Source organism: Quercus lobata, chromosome 4 (genome assembly GCF_001633185.2).
Source record: "Quercus lobata isolate SW786 chromosome 4, ValleyOak3.0 Primary Assembly, whole genome shotgun sequence".
NCBI lineage: Eukaryota > Viridiplantae > Streptophyta > Magnoliopsida > Fagales > Fagaceae > Quercus > Quercus lobata.
The window spans coordinates 63,291,923-63,319,135 of record NC_044907.1 but is presented as its reverse complement, the minus strand read 5'-3'; the positions used below and the strand labels follow the sequence as shown (position 1 = coordinate 63,319,135).

The following is a 27,213-nucleotide window of genomic DNA, read 5'->3' as shown; positions in this document are numbered from 1 at the left end:
ATGTCGCATATTATTAAATTGATTACACTATAATGAAATAATTTTATCTAAAATCCAGACGTTAATTTTTTAAATTCAGATAAAGTACTAATAAATTGTTTATTAAAAAAAAAAAGCACAAGTACTAAATTAACGGTAAAATCAAAGTTCAAAGATGATATTTGTTTTTCATCTATATGTTGAACCAAGTAAATTTTTGTGGATTTGTGGCCAAAGAGCCTTTTAACTTAATTGACACTTTTCTATATATAAAGAGTTTGGGGGGTTCAGGGAAAAAATGTTCAAGCTGCGAAATTACTAATATATTGTAACTATATAAAAAAATAAAAATAAAAGTAAAATTTTGTGCATTTGTTAGAATTATTTTTGTTGTTGTTGAGAAACGCATTTGTTAGAATTAAGTGCTCTATTGATTTCCTTTTCGCATTAAAAGCTAGATCTTGCTTGCACAACTAAAGGCATCTAATTAGGTTTGTTTTGGTTCGACCAGGGGAGGGGAAAAATGGAAAGAAAGAAACATTCACATAGACAGAAAAACCGGACAGAAGGAACCAAGACTTTTGCTAGTAAAAAGATTTAAATTTGGGACATGCAAAGGGCATATTCCATATATAAAAGGATGAAAAGGAGGTGACAACATATTAAGATATATACCGCAACAACTCTATTGCATACATAGTGCCAACATCCACATCATACACGCAAAATTCGTTTACGAGAGAGATTTCTTCTTCTTCTTCTTCTTTTACTTAATAGCCTCTAAAATCAAGTATTGCCCCCACTCTTCCGCAATCAATTGTAGGTGAATTGGCACTCATCAAAACCTGCCACAGCGTATCATACAATTATTTCTTAGTAGCGACAATTATATGAAAGCACACACCATCTGTCTCTGAGAGAGGGAATATATTATCTGTAGGGTCAAGTGAATAACTTCCTTTGTCACTTACTCTGCTGGACAAGAAAGTAAGACATTCGTAATTAATGGCTACTTCCAAGCCATATAGCATAATTTTAATTTTCATGTGGCTAAGGAACTTAAAGGGCTATCCAGAAGCAAGCAGTGCTCTCCGAAATCCACAATTTTTAATGGCATATTCCATGCTCATGAAATTTAATCTCACATCACATGAAATGAACTAAATAGATAATGAGGACATGTGATGTGGTGACAATTTACCAAGTACAGGAGACCATATCCTCAAGATGCTCTGCGTAGTCAATTGTATACATATATTTTGTTTGGTAAGTAACTTGTATTGTAATCAGTAGAGAAACTGACAAATTTGATTTTTGTATCCCATATACAACCAAAGGCAGACTTATCTTTGGACCACATATTATTCATCCAAAAGGAAAGTGCATTTGGCAGTGTGTTGTATGTAGTTATGTACCCATCAATCTTGACATTGTTATCTGATTTTTAATTTTGAGAAAATGAAATGATATTTCAGATAAATGACATATTTTATTACTTTTTTTTACAACCGTTCAGCATATGCATAATCACTGTTCAACACATTTATAAAAATGTAATATAACAACAGTTATGAAAAATATTGTTCAAAAATTAAGATTACTCAAAATATGTACGTTCCACTTACTTGGATCCACTGTGACCAGGATGGCCGTCCCTCCAAAATCACATGTACCTCCACCAATCTTTGAGTTCTGCCAGTAGCTGTTGAAAGCATAAGAAGCATGAGACAGAAGAGTATCTGGTTGATAGCATGGCCCATTCGACTGAATTGACTTACAGTCTGCACCAGACCCACAAGCATAGTCCATGGCCTCTTGAATTATTGGATCAGGCACCGTTGGCTTAGCAACACACCATTGAGCAAGTTGTGACCCCTTACGTGGAGGAGGTGGTGGTACTGTTGGTGGTGGGAAAACTAGAGGTGGTAGATAGATTGGTGGGCTTGGAACAAGTTTGGGTGGGCTAGGCCCAAAATAGGGTGGACTAGGATTGTTACTAGGTGGGCTAGGCACATATTCTGGTGGGTTAGGGACCGGGGAATAAGCCGGTGGGCTAGAAATGCTTTCGGGTATGCTTGGAGGTGGGCTTTGGATAGGAAAATTGGGCTTTGAAGGTGGTGGAGGAGGGGGTAAGGGTATGTAGATTATAGGATATGGTGTGGTTGAAGAGGGTGGTTTTGGAGTTAATGGTGCATTTACATAAAATGGAGGAGTTTTTTCGGGCAATGGAGCTGGTGCTAGTGTCTCAAAAGGTGGTATAGAGAAGGGAGAGTTTATGCCAAATAATTCAGCATCTGAAGAATCCAATGGAGGAACAACATCCAAGCTGCTTCGTGCTTTTAGCTTCTTCACCAATTCGTGGAATTTCAACATTTGTGCATGACTTTTTGCCTCTGCAATATAACAAAACATAAACTTGTTATACAATTTTATTTTTCAACTGTCAGTAACTTACCACTAGGACAGTAGGACTAGAAAACAATGTTTACCACTTAGAGTAATGAGTGTGGTAGTGTAAATAGAGATGTGTAGCATAAAAATACTGAATCCCATACAAGCTATTCTTGAAACCATAATTGAATAGCCAGTCGAATCCTAGCCAAAACACCCAGAACTTCCAGTGTGTGTGGTTTTCCTGCCTCTGACACCATCTATACAAACATTTGGCGATTGATATAGAACCATTATGGCTAATAGGAAAAGGAGAATGCTAACTCTATGGCTAAAAAGTGAAATTATCAAACACAGAAAAAAAAAAAAGTTGATTCCTTTGTCACTGCTTTATACTGTCACATTGTAACGGATTTGCAAGGTTACATATGCAGAGAGGATAAAGGTGTAAGATGAATGTCTCTCTAGAGAGGTGTATTACTGAATTTATTTTCTCCTTCAATTTTGTTTAGAATATATTCTTGCTTGGCGGAAGAGGAAAATGAAAAGAGAACAAAAAATAAAATAAAAAAACTACTTGAAGTTTTCTACACTTTTGTTTTGCTTGTTTTACACTCAAAGAGACCTAATTTTAAGACAAATATTATTTCTGGTCTTCACATTTAATTTGGTTCCTTCCATTTTGTAACAGTGCCCTACATAAAATTAAAATGCATCCTAAATTGCTTATATGGAGCATGGTTCCAAGACAGCACAATGATGGAGATGCTATCATAAGCATGCTCACTCATCACTTCATACAGTAATTACATCATAAGCATTTCAAAACATTTCGCTTTTCATTTAGGATTGCATAATCAACATTCAAATCTCCAATATGTGTACATAATGCTCAGTGTCGACAATGGAATTTTTTTCGCTAAGAAGCATACAGAAATTATCATGGATAATTTTTTTTTGGTTGTCAATTTTTTATTGACTATTAATCATTTATAAACTTGGAATCATATGGCTTCTACCAGGAAAAGTGTTAAGCACAAAAGCCTAGTGTAATTGAAATTTGCAAGGCTAAACAAGAAAATACAGCGAAAATTAATTAATCATCCACCATAACATCTTCACCCGTGGGCAATCATTGAAGATCGAAGACAAAAAGTTAATCAATCATCAGCTAAATGTATGCACTACTTATGATAGATGTTGGGCAACTGTCTCAAATATCTAATTTGACATAGTACTCACAACAGTATACACATATAAGATAAAATGCACTGGTACTCACAAAACAAACCACTAATAATCTAAAGATGCATAAATTTCACTTCTCCTCAAGCACCATGTTTCTGGATATATCCTCAATCAACCGTCCAAGAGAAGCAGATGAAGATCCACCATTCATCACTGCCTTCCTACTCTTTTCACTAATCTCTTTGACCCTTTTCCTCACCTCACTATCACCTTGCATCACACATTCCACTGCTTTCTTAATTTCCTCAGCCATCACAACCTCACCACCAACTCTATAATCCAATCTCAACTCCACGGCTAACCCCAAATCCCTCACCATCTCAAAAGCATTAATTTGTTGTTCTGCATAAATTGGCCATGTGGCAATAGGTACACCATACCATAAACTCTCCAAGGTTGAGTTCCATCCACAATGTGACACAAACGCTCCTGTAGCTTTGTGGGCCAAGACCTCCACTTGTGGGGCCCACCCACATATCATTCCAATTTCGCTTGTCCTTCCCAAAAAACCTTGTGGCAAGACATCCTCAAGATTCATACAATCTTTAGGTGCTGCAAACTTATCATCTGAGGATGCACAACGTATGGACCATAAGAACCTGTGGCCACTTTGCTCGAGCCCAAGTGCAATCTCTTTCAATTGGGATGCACCAAAGCTGCCCATGCTTCCAAAACATAGGAACACCACCGAAGATTGAGGCTGATCATCAAGCCATTTCATGATCTTCTCATGTTGAGCTTGATTAATGACCCCAAGACTAAAATCAGTCTGACTCTTGAGCTTAATCAAAGGCCCCAGCGTGTAAACAGGAGGTATTTCATGGTCTAAAACTGAGCTTATCGCGTGGGATTCGAGCTCCAAAAACGTATTGACAATAATACCCTTTGCCTCCTTAAACTTTCTTCCATGGTTTACCATGCAAGCGTGCCCACCTTCCTTATTGAACACAAATGAAGGCAAGACACTTGTAGGAACCGGGTTCACATAACTCGGTATGTCTGATTCATGATCTGATTCTCCAAACTCAGTGCCCAGTTGGTCATACCGTTTTGGAAGGTAGAACATGAAGCCAAGAAAGGCTGCACTAGAAGTAAAGAACACATAAGATGGTACACCAAGTTCATGTGCTACATCAATCATGGCTGTACAAAACATATCAACCACCAACCCAGCAAGTGGAATTGAACTTGAATTGGGTAACACTTGGTTGATGATAGCTTCTTTGACATGGGTTTTGTGGCTTTCTATTAAATCAGCAATATATTTTTCAACAGACCTTAGGTAAAGCTCTTGAGGAGGAGGGTCTACCTGAGGAAGATGTATAAGCTTTATACGGCTCTCTGAGGCAACAAGTGAGTGAATGTATGCATCCATGTTGGTTCCATAGGCTCGCTTTATAATAAGAACAGTGATTGAGAAACGGTTATCTTGGTCAAGTAATTGTTTTGCAAACAATATTTTGGAAACAAGGTGACCTATTCCCGGAGCAGGGATGAACACAAGCTCTGCTCTCTTCATCTTGATCTCACCTCACTCGCCTGTTACTAGTAGCTTTAAGTTTTCTTTTCACCTAATGTTCGTCCTTTCCTTTTCTTCATATATGTATACAAAATGAAAGGGAAAAATTAAAGGAACAAAAATAAATAATTTCTTTTTAACCATCACTTTAGTAAAATAAGTTTAAAGATCAACCATATATTTTAACGAAGGAAAAGTATTACATTTTAGAAGACAAAAGATTTGACTCACTTGTGGACGGCATCTAAATCTGTACAATTATTGTTGGACCATTTTTTTTGTTTGGGTCTGATTAATGTGTGTCATTAGAGTATATATTAAAATTTTTATTTTTAAAAATATTTTTTAAAAATTAAAAAAATTATCATTATTTTTTTAATTCTTAAAATTTTTTTAAAAATAAAAATTAATATATGGCGCAAATTAATAAAAGTCTTTTTCTTTTTAATAATTGGTCCTAGATGCAAGCACGCCAGCTAATCAATTGTGACCTGAAAGGGTACGAAAACTGACAAATCTGTGAGACTTTTACTTTAATTTATTATTTTATACAATAGAATATCTGTTTATAATTTCGTTCTATTCTATGATAATTGTATTCAATCATTACGTCGAGACAATAACTACAATTGGGAGAGAGTTTGGATAGCGTTCAAATCAAATTTGAGTGCGTTTGCATCTTAGAGTCCGTTTAGATATCGTTAAAAACTAAAAATTAAAATTAAAAATTGAAAAATACTATAATAAAATAATTTTTAAATGTGTGAATAGTATCATGGAATTCATTTTTAATGAAAAAGTTGTTAAAAATGAAATTTGTGGGTCTGTAAACAGTACACGATATACACTGATTGACTGAAAAAAGTTTGAAAAGTCAAAATTTACGATTACTTTTCATTGAACAGTACATGAACAGTAACCGCAAATCTAAAAAACGTGTAAAAAAAAAAAGTTGAAAAACACAAACGCGCTGGTTTTCAGCGCAATCCAAACGCAGCTTTAATCAATAGGTTTTGTGTATCGTTTATGAGACTTATAAGTTGTCTAATTTAGTAAAATTTTTTATTAAAATTGGGTCTTATAATACTATTCACACATTTAAAAATTATTTTACTATAATGTTTTTAGTTTTCAGTAATAAGCGATATCTAAATAAATTCTAATATAGGTGAATTTTGAATCTCAATAATTACTCCTTATTATTATAATAATAAAACATCAATTGAATTTTAGGATAGGTAATATTTAACTTCAAACCTTAAAATTTTTATTCGATAATAAAAAGGTTCACTAATTGAAGTAGACATGACAATTCATGTTAGAATTTTCTAACCCGACCTAATTCGAAAAATCCCTGATCTGAATCCAATTTTTTTGACCCGAAACAAAAATGGGTTGACCAGTGACCCAACCCGATTTTTTTACAAATCAACCTAACCAGATCCGAATAACCTATGACCTCACCCGTTAAAAAAAAAATCACTAATTTTTTTTAATTATGTCATGATACTATCTGCATAAAGTACAAATTACCAAAACTAATAATAATGTATTCAGTGTTTATCACAATAATTAAGAGGAGCTTCAGTGCTACTGCCTACTGTGCTTGCTAATTATGAAATCACAATTCACAGGACATCACGGGTCAGTCAATATTTATTTCACAAGACATCACAATTCACAACACAAGGGCCAACGGGACAAGGCTGTCATTCACAACTTACAACCATTAAAAAAAATATATAAATATATATATATATATATATATATATATATATCTTTCATCTGCTTGCTAGCTGTAGTCCATCACTCAATTCACTCCACTGTCCAAAGCTAAAGGCCCAAAGCACAAAATGCACAAACACAATACAATCATACAAGTATACAAACAAACCTGAAAGGCTCAAACGGTGAAACCCGAAAGTTGAGTTCCTCACTTCCTCCGCTAAAAGTTGGCTACAAAGATTTGAAGGGAATTAAATTTTTTTATAATCATAATTATATAATTTTAATTCTTTATTGATTTGCTTTCATGGTATATTAAGTTATATTAAAATATTGTATTGTAAATAAAGATGCTAACGAAATTGGCCAACTTAAGCTACAATTTGCAAGTATGAATATTTACAGTGCAGAATCTGCTACCAACGTTGAGTAGATTGAGTTTGAGATGTAATTCTTGTAAAATATTTACTTATTCTTCTTTATTTAATATGTTATGTTTATTTTTAAATCTTTTTTTGTTTAGTTTATATTTCTAAGTAATCTAACTTTACTATTATTTTAAGGGTCATACTAACGAGTGCCCTTAGGGTACCAGTTAAGAATTCAGTTAAAGAAAATTTTTATGGGAAAAAAAAGTAATTAATATTTTAACAGTTTTTTTCATTTTCCATAAAAGTGATATCAAAACTTTCTTTAACCAAATTCTTAACCAGTGCCCTAAGGGCACTCGTTAGCATTTCCCTTATTTTAAATGCAACAGGAACATGTGCACTTAAAAAGACCGATAACTTGCTACTTTGCTGGCTTACTTGTTTTGTTAGTTTTAAGATCTATCTCTTTATTGAAGTTGTAAACTTGTAATTATATGCATTTTGACAGTGAACTATTAACATTGAAGACTTTTTCCATTATTAATTTATGACTATAAATAATTTTTGTTATTCTCAAAGGTCAAAATTGTCAGAATTGGAAGGATATTAATAAGTGGCATTAAGTGCAATTCATTTGCTTAACTGATTTTAATCATTCTCTCTAAACAGGTTGTCATTGATTTGTTTTTGTAATTGAAAAAAAAAAAATTGTTTGAAAAATACGGGTTGACCCGACCTAACCCATAATCTGATTGACCCGTTTAAAAATTACCTGTTTTGATCCGTGATCCATTTGACTCGCAAACCCGATTGATCCGACCCGACCCACCCATTTTGCCATGTCTAAATTGAAGTAACTAAACCAATGACGATTCTATGCACATTTGGGCCAGCTTAATAAAGTGACAACTTAAGGTTTTTTTTTTTTCCCATGAAATTTAAATTTTAACTCATAAACTTATCCACGAGTTATTTAGCCTCCCAATATATTTACAATAGTAGTTTTATAATATATTCCTTAACAACTTAAAATGGTTATTTTGAATCTACAATAAACTTTAAAACGACGTCTTTTAGTACAATAAATTAAAGTGATAACTGTTAGTCTCTAACAAGTTAGGACTTTTTTTTTTTTTTTTTTGGCTGAATAACAAGTTAGGACTTGAAATGATAATTTTTAGTCTATAGCAGTTGGAATTGGAATTGAACTTGAATTGGGTAACACTTGGTTGATGATAGCTTCTTTGACATGGGTTTTGTGGCTTTCTATTAAATCAGCAATATATTTTTCAACAGACCTTAGGTAAAGCTCTTGAGGAGGAGGGTCTACCTGAGGAAGATGTATAAGCTTTATACGGCTCTCTGAGGCAACAAGTGAGTGAATGTATGCATCCATGTTGGTTCCATAGGCTCGCTTTATAATAAGAACAGTGATTGAGAAACGGTTATCTTGGTCAAGTAATTGTTTTGCAAACAATATTTTGGAAACAAGGTGACCTATTCCCGGAGCAGGGATGAACACAAGCTCTGCTCTCTTCATCTTGATCTCACCTCACTCGCTTGTTACTAGTAGCTTTAAGTTTTCTTTTCACCTAATGTTCGTCCTTTCCTTTTCTTCATATATGTATACAAAATGAAAGGGAAAAATTAAAGGAACAAAAATAAATAATTTCTTTTTAACCATCACTTTAGTAAAATAAGTTTAAAGATCAACCATATATTTTAACGAAGGAAAAGTATAGAAGACAAAATATTTGACTCACTTGTGGACGGCATCTAAATCTGTACAATTATTGTTGGACTATTTTTTTTCTTTGGATTTGGTTAATATGTGTGTTTAAAGTACATATTAAATTTTTTATTTTTAAAAATAATTTTTTCAAAAATTAAAAAAATTATCATTAAATTTTCAATTCATAAAAAAAAATTTCAAAAAAAAATTAATATATAGAACATTAATAAACTCTTTTTTCTTTTTAGATAATTGGTCCTAGGTGCATGCACGCCAGCTAATCAATTGCGACCTGAAAGGGTACGAAAACTGACAAATCTGTGGGACTTTTATTTTAATTTATTATTTTATACAATAGAATATCTATTTATAATTTCGTTCTATTCTATGATAATTGTATTCAATCATTACGTCGAGACAATAACTACTATTGGGAGAGTTTGGATTGCGTTGAAATGAAATTTTAGTGGGTTTGCATCTTAGTTAATAGGTTTTGTGTATTGTTTATGAGACTTATAAGTTGTCTAATTTAGTAAAATTTTTTACTAAAATTGGATCTTATAGTACTATTCACCCATTTAAAAATTATTTTACTATAATATTTTTAGTTTTCAATAATAAACGATATCTAAATAAATTCTAGTATAGGTGAATTTTGAATCTCAATAATTACTCCTTATTATTATAATAAAACATCAATTGGATTTTAAGATAGGTAATATTTAACTTCAAACCTTAAAATTTTTATTCGATAATAAAAAGGTTCACTAATTGAAGTAGACATGGCAATATATGTCAGAATTTTCTAACATACCTAATCTGAATCTAATTTTTTTGACCCGAAACAAAAATAGGTTGACCAGTATGACCCAACCCGATTTTTTTACAGATCAACCCAACCAAATCCGAATAACTTGTGACGTCACCAAAAAAATCATTAATTCTTTTTTAATTATGTCATAATACTATCTACATAAAGTACAAATTATCAAAACTAATAATAATATATTCAATGTTTATCACAATGCTGGACAAGGCTGTCAGTCACAAGTCACAACCATTAAAATATATATATATATATATATATATATATATCTCATCTGCCTGCTAGCTGTAGTCCATCACTCAATTCACTCCACTGTCCAAAGCTAAAGGCCTAAAGCACAAAATGCACAAACACAATACAATTATACAAGTATACAAACAAACCTGAAAGGCTGAAACGGTGAAACCTGAAAGTTGAGTTCCTCACTTCCTCCGCTAAAAGTTAGCTATAACGATTTGAAGGTAATTAAATTTTTTTATAATCATAATTATATAATTTTAATTCTTTATTGATTTACTTTCATGGTATATTAAATTATATTAAAATATTATATTGTAAATAAAGATGTTGATGAAATTGACTAATTTGAACTACAATTTGCAAGTATGAATATTTACAGTACAAAATCTGCTACCAATGTTGAGTAGATTGAGATTGAGATGTAATTCTTATAAAATATTTACTTATTCTTCTTTATTTAATATGTTATGTTTATTTTTAAATCTTTTTTTGTTTAGTTTATCTTTCTAAGTAATCTAACTTTACTATTATTTTAAGGGTCATGCTAACAAGTGTCCTTAGGGCATTGGTTAAGAATCCAGTTAAAAAAAGTTTTTATGGGAAAAAAAAAGTAATTAATATTTTAACAGTTTTTTTTATTTCTCATAAAAGTGATATCAAAACTTTCTTTAACCAAATTCTTAACCAGTGCCCTAAGGGCACTCGTTAGCATTTCCCTTATTTTAAATGCAACAGGAACATGTGCACTTAAAAAAACCGATAACTTGCTACTTTGCTGGCTTACTTGTTTTGTTAGTTTTAAGATCTATCTCTTTATTGAAGTTGTAAACTTGTAATTATATGCATTTTGACAGTGAACTATTAACATTGAAAACTTTTTCCACCATTAATTTATGACTATAAATAATTTTTGTTATTCTCAAAGGTCAAAATTGTCAGAATTGAAAGGATATTAATAAGTGGCATTAAGTGCAATTCATTTGCTTAACTGATTTTAATCATTCTCTCTAAACAGGTTGTCATTGATTTGTTTTTGTAATTGAAAAAAAAAAAAATTTGTTTGAAAAATACGGGTTGACCCGACCCAACCCGTAATCTGATTAACCTGTTTAAAAATTACCTATTTTGACCCATGATCCATTTGACTCGCAAACCCGATTGACCCGACCCGACCCACCCATTTTGCCATGTCTAAATTGAAGTAACTAAACCAATGACGATTCTATGCACATTTGGGCCAGCTTAATAAAGTGACAACTTAAGGGTTTTTTTTTTTTTTTTTTTTTTTTTTTTTTAAATTTAAAAACTCCTGAAATTTAAATTTTAACTCATAAACTTATCCACGAGTTATTTTAACTCCCAATATATTTACAATAGTAGTTTTATAATATATTCCTTAACAACTTAAAATGGTTATTTTGAATCTACAATAAACTTTAAAACGACGTCTTTTAGTACAATAAATTAAAGTGATAACTGTTAGTCTCTAACAAGTTAGGACTTTTTTTTTTTTGGCTGAATAACAAGTTAGGACTTGAAATGATAATTTTTAGTCTATAGCATTTGGAATTGGAAGTGAGCAAGCACTTATGTATGAGGAGATTATGGGATAGGCATATGTAAAATATGGTGAAATTCAGCCCAAAAAAAAAATATGTGTAAAAATATAATGAATGGACAAAGTTTAGTTATAAAATTAGTTGTAGCCTGAGACTATAACCTTACAATAAAATAAAAATTATTATATATTTTGAAAATCTAACCGTTGAATTGCAAGTTTTTTATTCTCTTAATACATATATCAATCTTTGTGTCAATCTAATATTATTTACTATATGATTTATAAACTTATATTTTATGCATAATTTTAACTTACAAAAGCTATTTAAACAATTTATTGATGACATAGCTATTAATATTTAATTTTCTAGAAATTTTGCAAGCACGTAGGTTATAAGAAGAAGATGTAATCCAATGGTGGATTTATCAAAATTTACCTCAAATAAAAAAATATTGAGTAAGGTTGTAACCTTATATTACAACCAATTTTGTAACTAAACTTTGTCTATGGTGAATATATAAGATTAAATGAATATAGACATGCATGATGGACTCAATGGGTTTGCATGGATGATGAGAATGATTATATATACTTGCAAGGGTGTATTTATTGTTAATTTTGGCCTATGGTTATAATTACTTGAGTTTGATTTACTTTTCTTATAATTTATTTCCGTATGCTAGAATGGGTATGGATAACTTCCTAGCTAGTAGTGTGAAATCTCACTGCCATCTAATAAATGGTTTGATCTAAAAACACTTCTAAAATGATATTTACCCAACTTGTTCTGAAAATAAAATTTTCTCCAAAATTGTTTTCCATAAACCATATTTTTTAAACTTTTTTCCAAAAGTATTTTCAAAGAAAGAGTTGTTATTCAAAGATCCATCAACCCCATTACTTTCTTAAAAGGTTTGGGTTACTCCGGTACTTAAAAAAAAAAAAAAAAAAAAAAAAAAAAAAAAAAAAAAAAAAAAACTCATTTTATTTTAATGAGAGATTACTACCCACTAACTAAATAAAATGTGAGGATTGAAACTCATTATCATTTTCTATTGTATATTAAAAACAAAATGACATATGCAGTTAAAAATGTATGAGAGGTAAGTCAAACCTTTTCTTAAAAATGATTATCTAAAACTTGGTGAGAATTTTCATCCTTGAAACTACTTTTTAAAAACCCGTGAGAATTTTCCTCTTAAAACTACTTTCCGGAAAAACCATACAATTTTCTTCTGGAAAATTCTTTTCCGAAAGCCCATTAATTTTCATCGCAGCTGAAATTTACCTTTCAAAAAGAAACCATGGGATTTTTACTTTAGAAAATAGCCTTTCCGAAATCCATGGAACTTTTTATCCTTTGAAAACATACTTCTTTTTTTCAAGTCTTCACGAAATATTCCTTTTCCAATCTCAAATTGATTTTCTTAAAAAAAATAAAAAATAAAAAATCCATGACGTTCCCTTTTGAAAAACCATACTTTCAGGTCAGATTGATGAGGCAAAATTAAAATCATATCAAACAAAAGATTGGTGATATAAGTTGTCATAAACAAAATCATTTTATCTAATTATCTCAAAAAATATAATTCCCACTATAATTTAGTTATTAATTATTAGAATGGATTTTTCTAAAGGAATATATACATATTTATATATATATATTTTTGTAAGGAAAAGATTAAAAAAAAAAAATTATTTGTAATGTTTATTATGTAGCAAATAAATACGATAATTAAGTAGTTGGTGAACAAGCTCAAACTCGCTCAATAAGAAAATGAACAAAGTTTAAACTATAATCAAGCTGGGCGATAAAATCAAATTTGGCTTGTATTAAAAAATTAATTGAATGAAAAATTCTAAACTTTTGATACTTTGGCTTGACTTGATTGGTTTATAGCCCTAATAGCAATCCCATCCAAAGATTTTTTTTTTTTTAAAAAGAAAAATAATAATAAATAAAGACAATTTACCTACAACTCGGTAAACTCAGTTCGAAGGAAATTTGCCTAAACCATTAGATTTTAGGGCACGTTTGGCAATCTGTATTAAAAATGATTACATAGAAATAGGAATAATTATTACAAGTAATCTGAGAAGTTGTAATTGAATAAATATTACTATTCAATTGTTTGGTGACAATATAGGAATAGAACCCTGAATCTGTATTTAATTGACAGGATTAAAGCATATTTAAACCAAAATTCCTATAACTCCCCCTCTTATAAAATTATATTACACATTGTGGGTCTAGTTTAACATCTTATTCCTATCATGATTCTTAAAAAAAATAGATATTATAATACCAATATCATTGTAACCAGCGGCGGAGTAAATAATTTTTTCTAGGGGAGTCAAAGTAAACATAGTAGAATTCTTATGTATAAAAAAATGATTAAAAAAATCTTTATTTCACATTAACTTTGACTTAAAAAAGTTGTGCCCCACACTTTTTCTTAGCATTAAAATCATTTATAATTGATTCTAAACTAAATTCTTTAGCAATCTCCTTTTCTTTACAGCTTCATTGCATTCATTAACGAGTTATTTCCATATCGGTTTTTGATCAGTAGGATCACGTTTTATGGGAACAATATTTGTTTCTTTAGGTTCACATCTTTGAACTTTTTAGGCGCTTCAGCACTTGAAGTTTCAGCATTTGAGACAGAGGATTGAGCAGTAATCTTTAAGTCTAGAACACTTTTCTTTTTAAAATATGCATTAATTGTAGATTGTTTTTTTTTTTTTTTTTTGATTCAATTGTAGATTGTTTCTCATAATTTATTTGCAATATGAAATCTTGAATATTAAATTTTAAAATCTCGATAAATCAAATTGATAGAATAAGCATGTATATAATAATGGATTTTACTAATGTGTGTCCTTAGGGCACACATTAATTTTTATTTTTGAAAAAAAAAAATTTGAGAATTAAAAAAGTAATGATAGTTATTTCAATTTCCGAGAAAATATTTTCAAAAATAGAAGGTTTAATGTATGCCCAGTGCACATTTTAACCGGACTCTATAATAATAATCTAATTTAATTACCCAAGTCATTACTACCAATTAATAAAATAATTAAAAAAATTACTATTTTCAAATTCTAATAAACCTTTCCTGGAAACCACAAACTCTGACAAGTGACAAACATAAAGCCTTTTCGGCTATTCTATTAACTTTAGTATGATAGTATAGACCCTAGACCCTAAAGTGTGTACAGATGTTTTAAGCTTTTAACATTTGTTTAGTCTTTTTCTTTTTTCTTTTTTTGACTAAAATATTTTATGGACACCACAAACATAAAGCATATTCTAATAGAGCCTTTACTCTTCTCCCGTTAAAAGAAAAACTTGAACAGCTGAACAACAAAAACTTGCCATTGAGAGACTCTGATAGAGTCATAGAGAGAGTGAGAAACTTACCAAACATCCACAGTGAAGATAGATCAAGGCGGCAAAGGCGCAGGTAGCTTGACTGCTTGTGGCTAGGGAAGTTAGATCTTTAGGTTACCGGGTTGGGAAGTTTGGGTTGTCTTTGTGAAGCCTTTTTTTTTTTTTAAAAAAAAAAAATTGTATTTGTGAAATTTAATTTTGTGATTTGTATCTATTTATTTGGATTTTATAGTCCTAATCTATATATATAATAATAGGTGAAGCAGAGAGAAAATCCAATTAGATTTCAATTGGATTCTCAATTTTGCGCCACTTGTCCTAACCAAAACTCAAAAAAAAAATTAATTAGATTATAAATTTGACTTCAATTTTGTGTCATGTATCTTACCTAAATTTTCTAATTTTTGTGCCCAAATAAATGATACATTAACATTTAACACGGAAGCCAATAAAACCACAATAATAATGCTCATTGGCCTAAGCAAAAACATCTTACCTGCACACTTTCATGGAGATTATAAATTGGACTCCAATTTTGTGTCATGTATCTTATCTAAATTTTCTAATTTTTGTGCCCAAATAAATGATGCATTAACATTTAACACGGAAGCCAAGAAAACCACAATAATAATACTCATTGGCCTAAGCAAGAACATCTCACCTGCACACTGTTATGGGTGATCTCAATAGAGCCTGGAGCTCTTCTAATCCCACAACCAGAACCAAGGAGTCCAACGAGAAAAACTATAAAAGTAAAACATCATCTCCTCCTAATTCCATATCTTCATCCCATGTCTCCTCCTCTCTCAACCTCTACCAACTAGATCCACACACTGCCCTCTCCTCCTCCTTACGGATTTTTTAGAGCAAGGCCGAGTTCAAACACAATGTTCAATCCCACTCTTCCTTGCTTCACACTCTCATACATTAGCGCTTCATTGGCGCCTCCAAGAAGATTCCAAGCTCAATGATTAGTTCTTATTTTTTAATAGTTTTAGTGTGTCTGGATTAAGATTTTGTTAATTTGTTAAAAGTGACAAAAATATAATCATATATATTATATTAAGTTGAAGTTCAATTTTAGAATTCAAATTGAATCAAATTAATTTCTAATTGTAGTTTAATTTTGTGCTATGTGTCCAATTTGATTTTTAAATGTTGGTGTTAAGTTACTTCCATTCATAATGCTCAATGTGGAAATTGAATCTACTAAGATAAACATTTTATCATCACAATTGTTAATATTTCCGTGCGTAAGCACGGACTACATGCTAGTTTAATTAGAATTTAGAATCCTAATTTAATTAGGAATAGGAATTAACTAACAAGTGATTTGACTTTTTTAATTTTTTAGCAAAATTGTTTATGGGCCAAAAAATGGGCTGGGTTTTAAGACTGATTTGCTATTGTAACTCATCATGATTTTAAAGTGATATTATTGATGAGTCAAAAAATAAACATGGGATCATCATTCCCATTAATGACGATCAAAGCAAGCGTTACACATTTATTGCATGCATTGATGATGAAACGTAATGGATGGAGCAATGGTAACAAGTGAGTTGTGCACTTCAGAGCTCCCATTGATAACATACTAGCCATTAAACATAAATACAGATACTAATTGTCCATTAAGATGAGGAAATACTATAAAAGAAGGAAAAATAGAATCTAAAGGTACACACAAATACTCATCCAAAAAATCATTCCAAGTCAATTTCTCTTTAAACAACTTTCTTCCTTTCTGACTTAAACATCTGAGTGTTTTTAGCAAACACCACACCGGCGTGTTTCATTTATTTCTAAAGCTTTCTTATAGATTTGCACAAGAGAAATGACCAAGCCATAGGATCATCCATCCATTGAGACGAGGATCTCAACTACTGATTTTTCACGTCATCAATTTGACGCCGTTTGTGGGAAACGCTAATCATTCAAGCCATCTTCCCTAAGCGACAAAAGAGAACCTTGTAGCACAAGATGGATGCCGAACAAGCCATACAATAGAGTCAAGCCCTGACAGCCAGCGTGGTGGAATTGACTTGCCAGAATGAAGAACTAAGGAAAGCTACAAAATCTTAGAATGAAGAACAACAGTGAATTATCGAGAACCAGAATGAAGAAGAATGCTAGAGGACCAAAGGAAACCATAATGAGAAAGAATCAGACAGTCAGGTTAACAGGAAGACGAGGGCGTTAGAAGCAAACTTGTACAGAATGGAGAGTAAGCTTGATAACATGAAGAGGGAGATGGACGAGTTTAGAAATGCAGTAAAAGATAGAGTTGTAGAGAACTTAGATGGAATGATTCGAAGGACAGATTCACCATTCACCACAAAAGTGTTGAATCTTCCACTCCTACCAAAGTTTTGCCTTCCCCAGCTAGAGTCCTTTGACGACTCAAGAGATCCCTTGGATCACATTGAGTTGTTCAAAACTTTGATGTTTTTGCAGATGACTCTAGATGGAGTAATATGCAGAGCCTTCCTAACAACGCTGAAGGGCGTAGCTAGGGTGTGGTTTGGCAAACTACCCTTGAGCACCATTGCAAACTTCAAGCAACTCAGCAAGGGTTTTGTTCGTCATTTCATTGGAGGACAACGACATAAGAAGCCAACTGGGCATCTTCTCAACATACGCCAAGCAAAGGGAGAATTACTGAGGCAATATGTGACGCGCTTCAATAAAGAGTTGCTACAGGCGGATGAAGTGAAAGATTAAGTCATCCTGAAGACCTTCCAAGTAGGATTGCTACCATGAGATTTCTTTTTCTCAACCACCAAGAGTCTACTCAAAATAGTGGTAGAACTACTTCACAAGGCCCAAAAGTATATAAATGCAGAGGATGCAGTGACCACTAAAGGAGTGATGACCAAAAGGAAATGAGACGAAGGAACCAGTCACAATGCTCACAAGAAGAAGGAGACATGAGGCATTGGGCATGCTTTAGACAAAAAAAGGAACCTCCCAGATTGAAGGCCTAAGTTCACTAGCTTCACTCTTCTACTGATGCCAATTGAGCAAGTACTGATGGAGATAAAGGATGAACCCTTTCTATAATGGCCCAAACCAATTTATGCTTTAGCAAAAGTAAGAGACAAAAGCAAGTACTATAGATTCCACCAGGACCATGGGCATCGCATTGACGAATGCAGACATCTGAAATACCAAGTAGAAACCCTGATTCGTCAAGGGAAATTACAGAAGTTTGTAAATTGGAGCCGTATAGATGACAACAGAGGGATGAGAAAAATAGGGAACTAGAGACGAGGGGCAAGAAAGCCCTCATAGGATAAATAAGGATGATCTTAAGAGGATTGGTAGTGGAAGGATCCTCCAAGTCACTGAAGAAGGTGTATACAAGGGAAGTAAACAGCGTCCATTCGCGGTTCTCACCTTCAAAAATGCCCAAATGCAGCGAATCGGACATCGTCTTTTCCGAAAGGGATGCTTGTGGCGTCAGACAGCCCCATGACGATCCGCAAGTAATAATGCTCAGAATGGAAGAATTCAAGATTCATTGGGTGCTTGTGGATAATGGAATCTCAACAAACAACATCTATTTGCCTGCCTTCTAATAAATGAAACTGAGCAAAGAAAGACTTCAACCATTCACTTCCCCCTTTGTAAGTTTCACTAGGGAAAGGGTCATTGTCAAAGGTGTTGTTAAGCTAACCATAATTGCAGGCACCTATCCAGTGCAAGTCTCCAAGGAGATTGACTCCCTTGTGGTAGATTGTCCATCAACGTACAATGTCATCCTTAGACGAATAACATTCAACAAGTTAAAAGCGGGGACATCAACCTATTATCTAAAGGTGAAATTCCCCACAGCCCACGGCATAGGGGATATCAGAGGAGACCAAGTCCTTGCAAGGGAATGCTATCAAGCCGCCCTAACATCAAGGGAAAATCACACATGGATGATAGACGAACTTGAACCAATCCTCGAATTATTAGAAGTACCAAGCATCGTCTCAACGTTAATTCAGAGTGCAAATTAGTGCAATAAAGACAAAGAATATTTGCACCTGAACGCAATAAGGCAGTGGCAAAAGAGGTTAAGAAACCCTTGGAAACGGGTTTCATAAAGGAAGTTTTCTACCCTGAATGTGTTACCAACATGGTAATGGTAAAGAAGAACAACGGCAAGAGAAGGATGTGTGTTGACTTCACAAATCTCAACAAGGCATGCTCGAAGGATAGCTTCCCCTTACCTAGGATCGACCAACTAGTGGATTCAACTATTAGATACAAACTTTTAGGTTTCATGGGTGCCTTCTCCGGCTACAATCAGATTATGATGGACGAAGAAGATTAAGAGAAGACCGCATTCATCACTAGCCAAGGGTTATATTATTACAAGGTGATGCCTTTTAGACTAAAGAATGCAAGGCCACATACTAGAGGTTAGTGAACTGCATGTTCTCTTATCAAATAGAAAGAAATGTGGAAGTGTATGTGGACAATATGTTGGTGAAGAGCAATGATGAAGCAGATCACCTAGATGACCTGAGATAGACCTTAGACACACTACATAAGTATAAAATGAAGCTGAACCCAACAAAATGTATTTTTGCTGTTTCGTTAGGAAAGTTCTTGGAATTCATGGTATCTCAACAGGGCATAGAGGCTAATCTAGACAAGATAAATGCAATAATGGAGACAAAGTCCCCAAAGACAGTGAAGGAAGTACAAAGCTTAACGGGAAAAGTTGTAACCTTGAACAAATTTGTCTCTCGAGTGATAGATAAGTGCCTACCCTTCTTCAAAATCATGAAGAAGGCCTTTCAATGGATTGACGAATGTGAAGAAGCCTTGATGAAGCTAAAAGACTACCTAACACAACCGCCATTGTTAAGTTCATCAATAACAGGAGAGAAGCGGCATCTCTATTTGGCAGTATCTAGTATGGCAGTAAGCTCGGCACTGATCAGGGAAGAGGAGGATGTGCAGAGGCCGGTGTTCTATACCAATCAAGCATTCTAAGGAGCTGAAGCGAATTACCCAAGGCTAGAAAAGATCACCTTCGCTTTAGTAGTCACCTCCAAAAAACTACGCCCCTACTTTTAGGCACATCCCATTATCGTCATGACAGACCAACCAATAAGAAAGACAATGAACAAGATAGATGCAGCAAGGCACCTCATCCAATGGGTCATAAAGCTTGTCTAGTTCAACATAGAATATTGGCCTCGGATTGCAATCAAAGCCCAGGTCCTTGCCAATTTCATTGCATAGCTCACTTGCCCTTAAGAAGAAGAAGAGCTCCAAAAGATGACATGGATGGTCCAAACAAACGAGTCCGCCACCAAAAAAGCTAGAGGAGTAGTTGTAGTCCTCATACCACCAGAAGGAGAAATCCTAAAGTACGTGGTCAAATTGCAATTCCTAGCAACTAACAATGAAGCTGAGTATGAAGCACTTCTAACAGGGCTGAGTCTTGCAAGAGTACTAGAAGCCAAGACTCTCATTGTCCAAGCTGACTCTCAACTTGTAGTTGGCTAGGTAAGAGGGGATTATGAAGTAAAGGAAGAAAGAATGTAGAAGTATGTAAAGATCATCCAAGAACTCCTGCAGCATTTTGATAGTGTTGATTTCCAGCAAATCCCTCGAGCAAAGAATGTTGAAGCTGATTTCTTGGCACGACTAGCCTCATTAAACGACCATGGACAATCTCCTGAATTATGCATGGAAACTAGGGGACAACCTAGCACAGAAGGAGAGCAAGTGATGAAGGTACAAGAGCAAGACGAATGGATAACCCCTATCGTTAGTTATTTGAAAGAAGGACGACTCCCAAAAGATAGGAATGAAGCACGAAAGGTACAGATTAGAGTTGCTCACTTTGTCATTATTGACGATGTCTTATACAGACAAGGACATTCCCTCCCTTATTTTCGATATGCTAACAAGGAAGAGGCCAATTATGTACTTCAAGAGATATACAAAGGGATTTGCGGTGACCACACGGGAGCAAGGTCTTTGGCAGGAAAATCACTCAGAGCAGGTTTTTACTAGCCATCATTACAGAAGGATGCACATGACCACATCAAAGCCTGTGATCTATGCCAACGCTTCGCAAACGTCCAAATGCAACCAGGGGAGAAAATGATGCCGATTACCATGCCTTGGCCTTTTCCCAATGAAGGATCAATATAATAGGATCACTCCCTATAGGAAGGAAGCAATTCAAGTTCCTCATCGTCGCAATCGATTACTTCACAAAGTGGGTTGGAAGCTAAGCCAGCAGTAATGTTCATAGAAGCCAAGATCACCAGCTTTGCATGGAAGAACATAGTCTATAGATTTGGGATTCCTAAAGTAATCATATTGGACAATGGAAGACAGATTGACAACCCCAAGTTTCAAAAATTTTGCCAAGACCTAGGCATCAAAAATCACTACTCTTCCCCAAGACACCCTTAGGATAATGGTCAAACCAAAGTAACGAACAAAAGCCTACTGAAAATTATCAAAACTTGGCTTGAGTGGGCAAAGGATGCATGGCCTAAAGAGGTGTCTAAAGTTTTATGGGCATATAGGACAACCACAAGAGTGCCAATGGGGGAAACACCATTCAGACTGACGTTTGGAATTGAAGCCATCATTCTCGTGGAAGCAGGATTGATGAACATCCAGATCAAGGCGTATGAAAAGCAAAGGAACCAGCAAGGACTCAACAACAATCTGGATCTGATCGACGAGGTGAGAGACAAAGTTATAAAGCGGATGACAAAGTACAAGGGAGCAATGACTAGATATTATAACAAGAAGGTGAAGGTGAGGAGATTCGACATAGGCGACCTTGTCCTTAGAAAAGTCTTGCAGGTGACAAAGGGCTCATCCCAAGGGAAATTAGGTCTAGCATGGGAAGGACCCTATAAAGTAATTCGTCACTCTAGAGAATGATCATACTACCTGAAGACCCAGAGGCCAAGTACTACCTCGTCCATGGAACATAGAACACCTAAAGAAATACTATCAGTAAGAATCCCCGAGCATTCCAAAATGCTTACTTTTATTTAGATATATTTTCCCTTTTTATTATTGTTTACCATCCATAGACGAATGAATATTTTGTCTCTCTATCAATAAAACATGAGCAGAAGTACTATGTTCCACATTATTTTCACAGATTTTTCCATTACGAAACATTGGCCAAGTTGTCATTGATACATGACTTAGAAAATGTTATTAATACATAATAACATGATCATTCATGCATAAATAAGAAAAGTTATTAATACATAATAACATCGTCAATTATACATGACTTAGTATTTGTTTGGATACTGAGTTTCACGTCTGTGTTACGCGTTTCACTTTTTTTTTTTTTTTTAGAAGAGTGTTAAGTGAGTTCCAGTGGATCCCGTACATTGTTCACAGGACCTACAAGCATTTTTTTCTAACAAAACTTTCATTAAAAATGGGTCCCACGGCATTATTCACATATTTAAAAATTATTTTGCTATAATATTTTCAGTTTTTAGTTTTCAGCAAAATAAGCAGTATCTAAACGGACCTTAATAAAAGTTATTAATATATAATAACATCGTCATTTATACATGACTTAATAAAAGTTATTAATACATGACAACCTCATCATTTATATATGACTTAATAAAAATTATTAATACATAACAACATCGTCATTTATACATGACTTAACAAAGGTTGTTAATACATAACAACATCGTCATTCACACATGACTTAGAAAAAATTTATTTACACATAACTAAACCGTCATTCAAGCATAAATTAGAAAAAAGTTATTAATACGCAGCCACATCATCATCGATACATTGCTTAGAAAAAATTGTTAACACATAACTGAGACGTCATTCATACATGACTTAGAAATACCATAGGTAGTAGTGCCATCATTCATACATGTCACAGAAACACTTATTAAACATAATCAAGGATGAAAATACTTAGAAAATACTCGAAGTAAGTTATATGCTCAAAACAGATGAGCCCAAAAAATTGTTCAAAGGAGAAAAGCAAGTAAATGTGCTGAAAACAACGAGCCCCAAAGATAACAGTGTTTTTGTCTTACACAAAAAAAAGAAGAAGAAAAAAATGATCTAAGGTAAAACCGAAGATGATGGGTCAACATTGACAACTTCACTAATAGCAATGACTTCTCCACCCTCTCTAACTCCTTCTGCAGATTGTTGATCAGCCAACACCTCATTCTCAACAGCTTCCATGTCAAGGTTGGAGAAGTCCAACTTTGTATGATGCTTGCCCAGGTATTTTCTGAAGAGTTCAAAACCCTCAATGTAGTAGTCGCACAATTTGTCCAAGTACTCATCGAAAACCTTGAACTTCTCCACCACCTCTGTGCTTGCCTTCTCGACCTTCGAAAGAGCCTCATCTATCTACTTGTCTTTCAACCTAGAGAAAGCCTTCTCGGTATCAATGCTCTTCTCTAGAGCCGTCAAACGATCCTTGTCCTTCTTAGCTTCATCGACAAGAGCAGAGACCTGGCTCTTCAATGACTTATTCTCAGTTGAAAGAGAAGTGGTCTTGGACTAAGTCTCAGCCAACCTCCTTTGACAATCCAAGTATTTCCCTGAAATATACAAGGACTCTCCTAACACCTACAAGAATAAGTAAATGGGAGTTAAAAAAAAGAAAAAGAAAAGAAAAAGAAGAAGCATAAGATAGAGGGACGAAGACACATACCTACATGAGCTTATGAACATGTGACAACATCAGCTCGCGAGGAGACTTCCCCATCAATGTATCTAAATCTTCCATGGAGATCGCATCTTGAGCCTTCTGCACTGAGGTCCCTACGTCTTCCCAAAAAGAGCCAATTAAGGCCTTACTTGTAGATTTGGCCTTAAAGCCACCACCAGGAGAGATGATCAGCTACAAGGAAGAAGTAGGCGAAGTGGGGCGACGATCTTGAGACTTGTCCACAGAAGAAGTTACTACAGGATCGACCTTGGAGGGTTCACTCTCCCTTTGAAATTTCCTAGTTAGAAGGCCATTAGTCAGACCGTCTTTAGCTTTCCTTTCCTAGACCTCGGCAAGTTTCACCTTGTTGAACCTAGTCGTCATTCCTGAAAAAAGAAAGAAAGATGATGATTCCTAGCAAGCTTAACTTCCTTGCAAGAAATAAGTGAGTATACTTACTCTTATTAATGATCTCGATGTTCTTTCGAACTTTGTTGGAAGGTTTTGGACCAAGGAAGTGAAGAAATAGAGATTGAGGGGAAATGAGCTCATCAAAATCCTTGATAGTCTCCAAATACTCCTTAACCTTCTCTAGACGAGTGTGATATCGCCTCTTCAATTGAGGACGGAGTTTATCTACACCAAAAAATAGTAGACAATGGATTCAAAAAGCAACAAAAATATACAAGTGTAGAAACACGTAAACACGAGTACGAATAACGGACGCACCAGACATAGGAGTCCTTCAATTGCAAAGCAACTTGGGAACTTTACTCGGATCCTCACTAGGAACGATTTCCTAACCTTCACCAAAGACGAAGAAAAAGCTCGCCTTCTAGTTTCAGAGAGAAGAAGGGTAGTCAAGAATCAGCCTTAAGTTCCTATCCTAGGGTTTGAACTCCCAATAACCAGGATCCTTGGAACGTCTTAGGCAATACAAATGTAAAACTTATCTATCCTAATGGTGTCTCCATCATTAGCTGACATCCACACCACCATACAACAAATAACTATCCTCCATGAATTAAGGACTAGCTGAGCAGGAGCAAGTAACAAATAATTGAAAAGCTTCCTAAGGAAGGGATGGATGGGGAAACGAAGACCACTAACGAAGTTAGCCTCGTATAAGCACACTTCATCAGCGTGAGAATGACAAGCCTTATCATCGCCATCAGGAATCCTAACCATGATAGACGAAGGGAATTGAAACCTATTCCTAATTATCCCCTTGCCTTTCTCCTTTAAAGCACAACAAACATCCCAAGCTTTATAGGGAGTTGACGGGGAAGTGACTTCAAGAGCCCTACGGTCCTCAAATGAGGATAGACTCGTTTCAAGTTCGCTGGACCTAACCTCAACCTCTCCAGACACAGCCAATGTTTGAGCAATCCCTACGGAATGATTGACTAAAGGAAAAAGGAAACATAAGGTGAACCTAAAGGGGAAATTTCTACCTATGAAAAGCCCAACCTTAGGGTGTCGTCTACCTACAGCCTTAAGCAAACTGCACAAGTGAGCAAAGAAAAAAGAAACTGAGGGACAATCCGACCTAACTATAGAATAATCTACCATTAAAGAACGAAAACAAAGAAAGAAACACGAAAGACTTACTAGAAAGTGAGAAAGGAATGAGGGAGGCTCAAGGTAAAGGGAGGCTTCAAAGCAATTGAAACGCCACGAAGAAAGAAAGAATAAAGCAAAAATCGAAAGAAAAGAGGAGGGAAAAAAGGCAGAATAAATGGAAGATCGTGGTGTGGGAAAACCAAGATAAACTGACTCGAAGAAGACATCCTGACCATACATGTGGCGTGTGGCAGACAAGATATCAGTTCGCAGTAAATGCGCTGAACACGAAACACGAAGTGACGGATGGTTATGTTCTTATCTCACCTCAAAAATGAGAATACGAACAGGGGGCAGTTGATGAGTCAAAAAATAAACATGGGATCATCATTCCCATTAATGACGATCAAAGCAAGCATTACACATTTATTGCGCGCATTGATGATGAAACGTAACGGATGGAGAAGCGGTAACAAGTGAGTTGTGCACTTTAGAGCTCCCATTGATAGCGTACTAGCTGTTGAACATAAATATAGACATTCATTGTCCATTAAGGCGAGGAACAACTATAAAAGAAAGAAGAAACAGTATCCAAAGGTACACACAAATACTCATCCAAAAAATCATTCCAAGTCAATTTCTCTCTAAACAACTTTCTCCCTTTCTAACTTAAGCAGTAGAGTGTTTTTGGCAAACACCACATTGATGTGTTCCATTTATTTCCAAATCTTTCTTGTAGGTTTGCATAGGAGACATGACCAAGCCATGAGATCGTCCATCCATTGAGACGAGGATCTTAACTGCTGATTTTTCGCATCATCAATTATAATATCAATATAATTGAAGCATCAAAGCAATAGGCTCAAGCACCTCAAATGTGCTCAAATTTCGAGAATTACTATCATGGCTAAAGTAGTAGCAATACCGCAACAAAACAGACAAATTTGATTACAAAAATTAGCATCAAATATTACTTGGGGTAGTAGAATATATGGCAATCTAAAAACCTTATTCATGAGTAGCAAAATAATTATGGTTGAAGTGTTAGGAATGCTCTAAGCATATGAATAATAAGTGTTGTAGTAGGATTTAGTTAGTTAGTTAGTTAGTTACAATTCCAACCATGTTAATCATATTTAGCACATGTTGGAATTATTAATGCACATGAGAAATAATAGGACCATTAGGATAAGGTCATGTTGGCCAATAGAATAGTTTTATGGTTTTATAAGTACTTGTAATCAAATTTCCATCATTGAAGATTAAACCAATTGCTTAGTGCATTAGTACATCTCTCTCTTAATCTTTTCTTTTTCAAATTAAGTCAATTCTCCTACAATTCCTATTCATCTCCATTAAGAACCACTGGGTTCTTAACATGAAGCAAGCAGTAGAATTCGTAATATAATGTAATAATCATTCTTATGGTATAGCTATATACCATAAGAATGGCTATTACATTATAAGGTTTATTACAATCAACCAATTGTGCCCTTAGATGACAACATTCTAGAGTAATAAGTTTTCACTTCCCGAAATGAAAAATATTTGGATAAAGTTTGGCCAATGATTACAAATCCACTCTATCAAAAAAAAAAAAAAAGAAAAGACTACAATTCCATTAAAAATCTCTTTTCTTGGTTTTGAATTTTTCCAAATCCATAATTAGATTACATATTCTTCTTTCATACTCTATATTTGAAAATTTTTCAGAAAATAAAAAATTAATAACTATGTCATCAATCAATGTTTAAATTTTAAGTTTTGATAGTATAAAATTATACATAAGAATGTAAGTTTATAGATTAAATAATAAAGAACATCAAACTAGTATAAAATTTAACAAACATATTAAGAACATAAACAACATGCAATTCAACTATTAAATTTTCATAATACGTCTATTTTAGTATATTTTGTTTAGTAGGAGTTGTTTGTAGCCGAATTTTTGTTCTAACTATGTTAGTTTGTT

At 34.0% G+C, this 27,213-nt stretch overlaps 2 protein-coding genes across 3 annotated transcripts; both read right to left on the bottom strand.

The window, feature by feature from the left end:
* Nucleotides 1–575: 575 nt before the first annotated feature.
* Nucleotides 576–3,359, bottom strand: LOC115986672 (proline-rich receptor-like protein kinase PERK8). Its single transcript, XM_031109906.1, has 3 exons — nucleotides 2,469–3,359; nucleotides 1,605–2,372; nucleotides 576–824 (listed from the first exon to the last, which is right to left on the bottom strand). The coding sequence occupies exons 1-3, from the start codon at nucleotides 2,551–2,553 to the stop codon at nucleotides 793–795; spliced, it is 885 nt and encodes a 294-aa protein (XP_030965766.1). The 5' UTR covers nucleotides 2,554–3,359; the 3' UTR covers nucleotides 576–792.
* Nucleotides 3,360–3,526: 167 nt separating this feature from the next.
* LOC115986671 (anthocyanidin 3-O-glucosyltransferase 2-like) lies at nucleotides 3,527–8,859 on the bottom strand. 2 transcript variants are annotated; one of them, XM_031109905.1, is made up of 2 exons: nucleotides 8,462–8,859; nucleotides 3,527–4,825 (listed from the first exon to the last, which is right to left on the bottom strand). In XM_031109905.1, the coding sequence occupies exons 1-2, from the start codon at nucleotides 8,771–8,773 to the stop codon at nucleotides 3,689–3,691; spliced, it is 1,449 nt and encodes a 482-aa protein (XP_030965765.1). In that variant the 5' UTR covers nucleotides 8,774–8,859; the 3' UTR covers nucleotides 3,527–3,688. The 2 variants fall into 2 exon arrangements, with proteins under 2 accessions (XP_030965765.1, XP_030965763.1); XM_031109903.1 differs by lacking the exon at nucleotides 8,462–8,859 and having other exon boundaries at nucleotides 3,527–5,255.
* Nucleotides 8,860–27,213: the final 18,354 nt, after the last annotated feature.

Coding starts and splice junctions, on each gene's coding strand:
- LOC115986672 (XM_031109906.1), bottom strand. CDS start 2,553: ATGGTTTCAAGAATAGCTTGTATGGGATTCAGTATTTTTATGCTACAC. Junction 2,373..2,468: donor CACACTCATTACTCTAAGTG/GTAAACATTGTT, acceptor GTTATATTGCAG/AGGCAAAAAGTCATGCACAA. Junction 825..1,604: donor CCTGGTCACAGTGGATCCAA/GTAAGTGGAACG, acceptor ACGCTGTGGCAG/GTTTTGATGAGTGCCAATTC.
- LOC115986671 (XM_031109905.1), bottom strand. CDS start 8,773: ATGAAGAGAGCAGAGCTTGTGTTCATCCCTGCTCCGGGAATAGGTCAC. Junction 4,826..8,461: donor TCAAAGAAGCTATCATCAAC/CAAGTGTTACCC, acceptor GCTATCATCAAC/CAAGTGTTACCCAATTCAAG.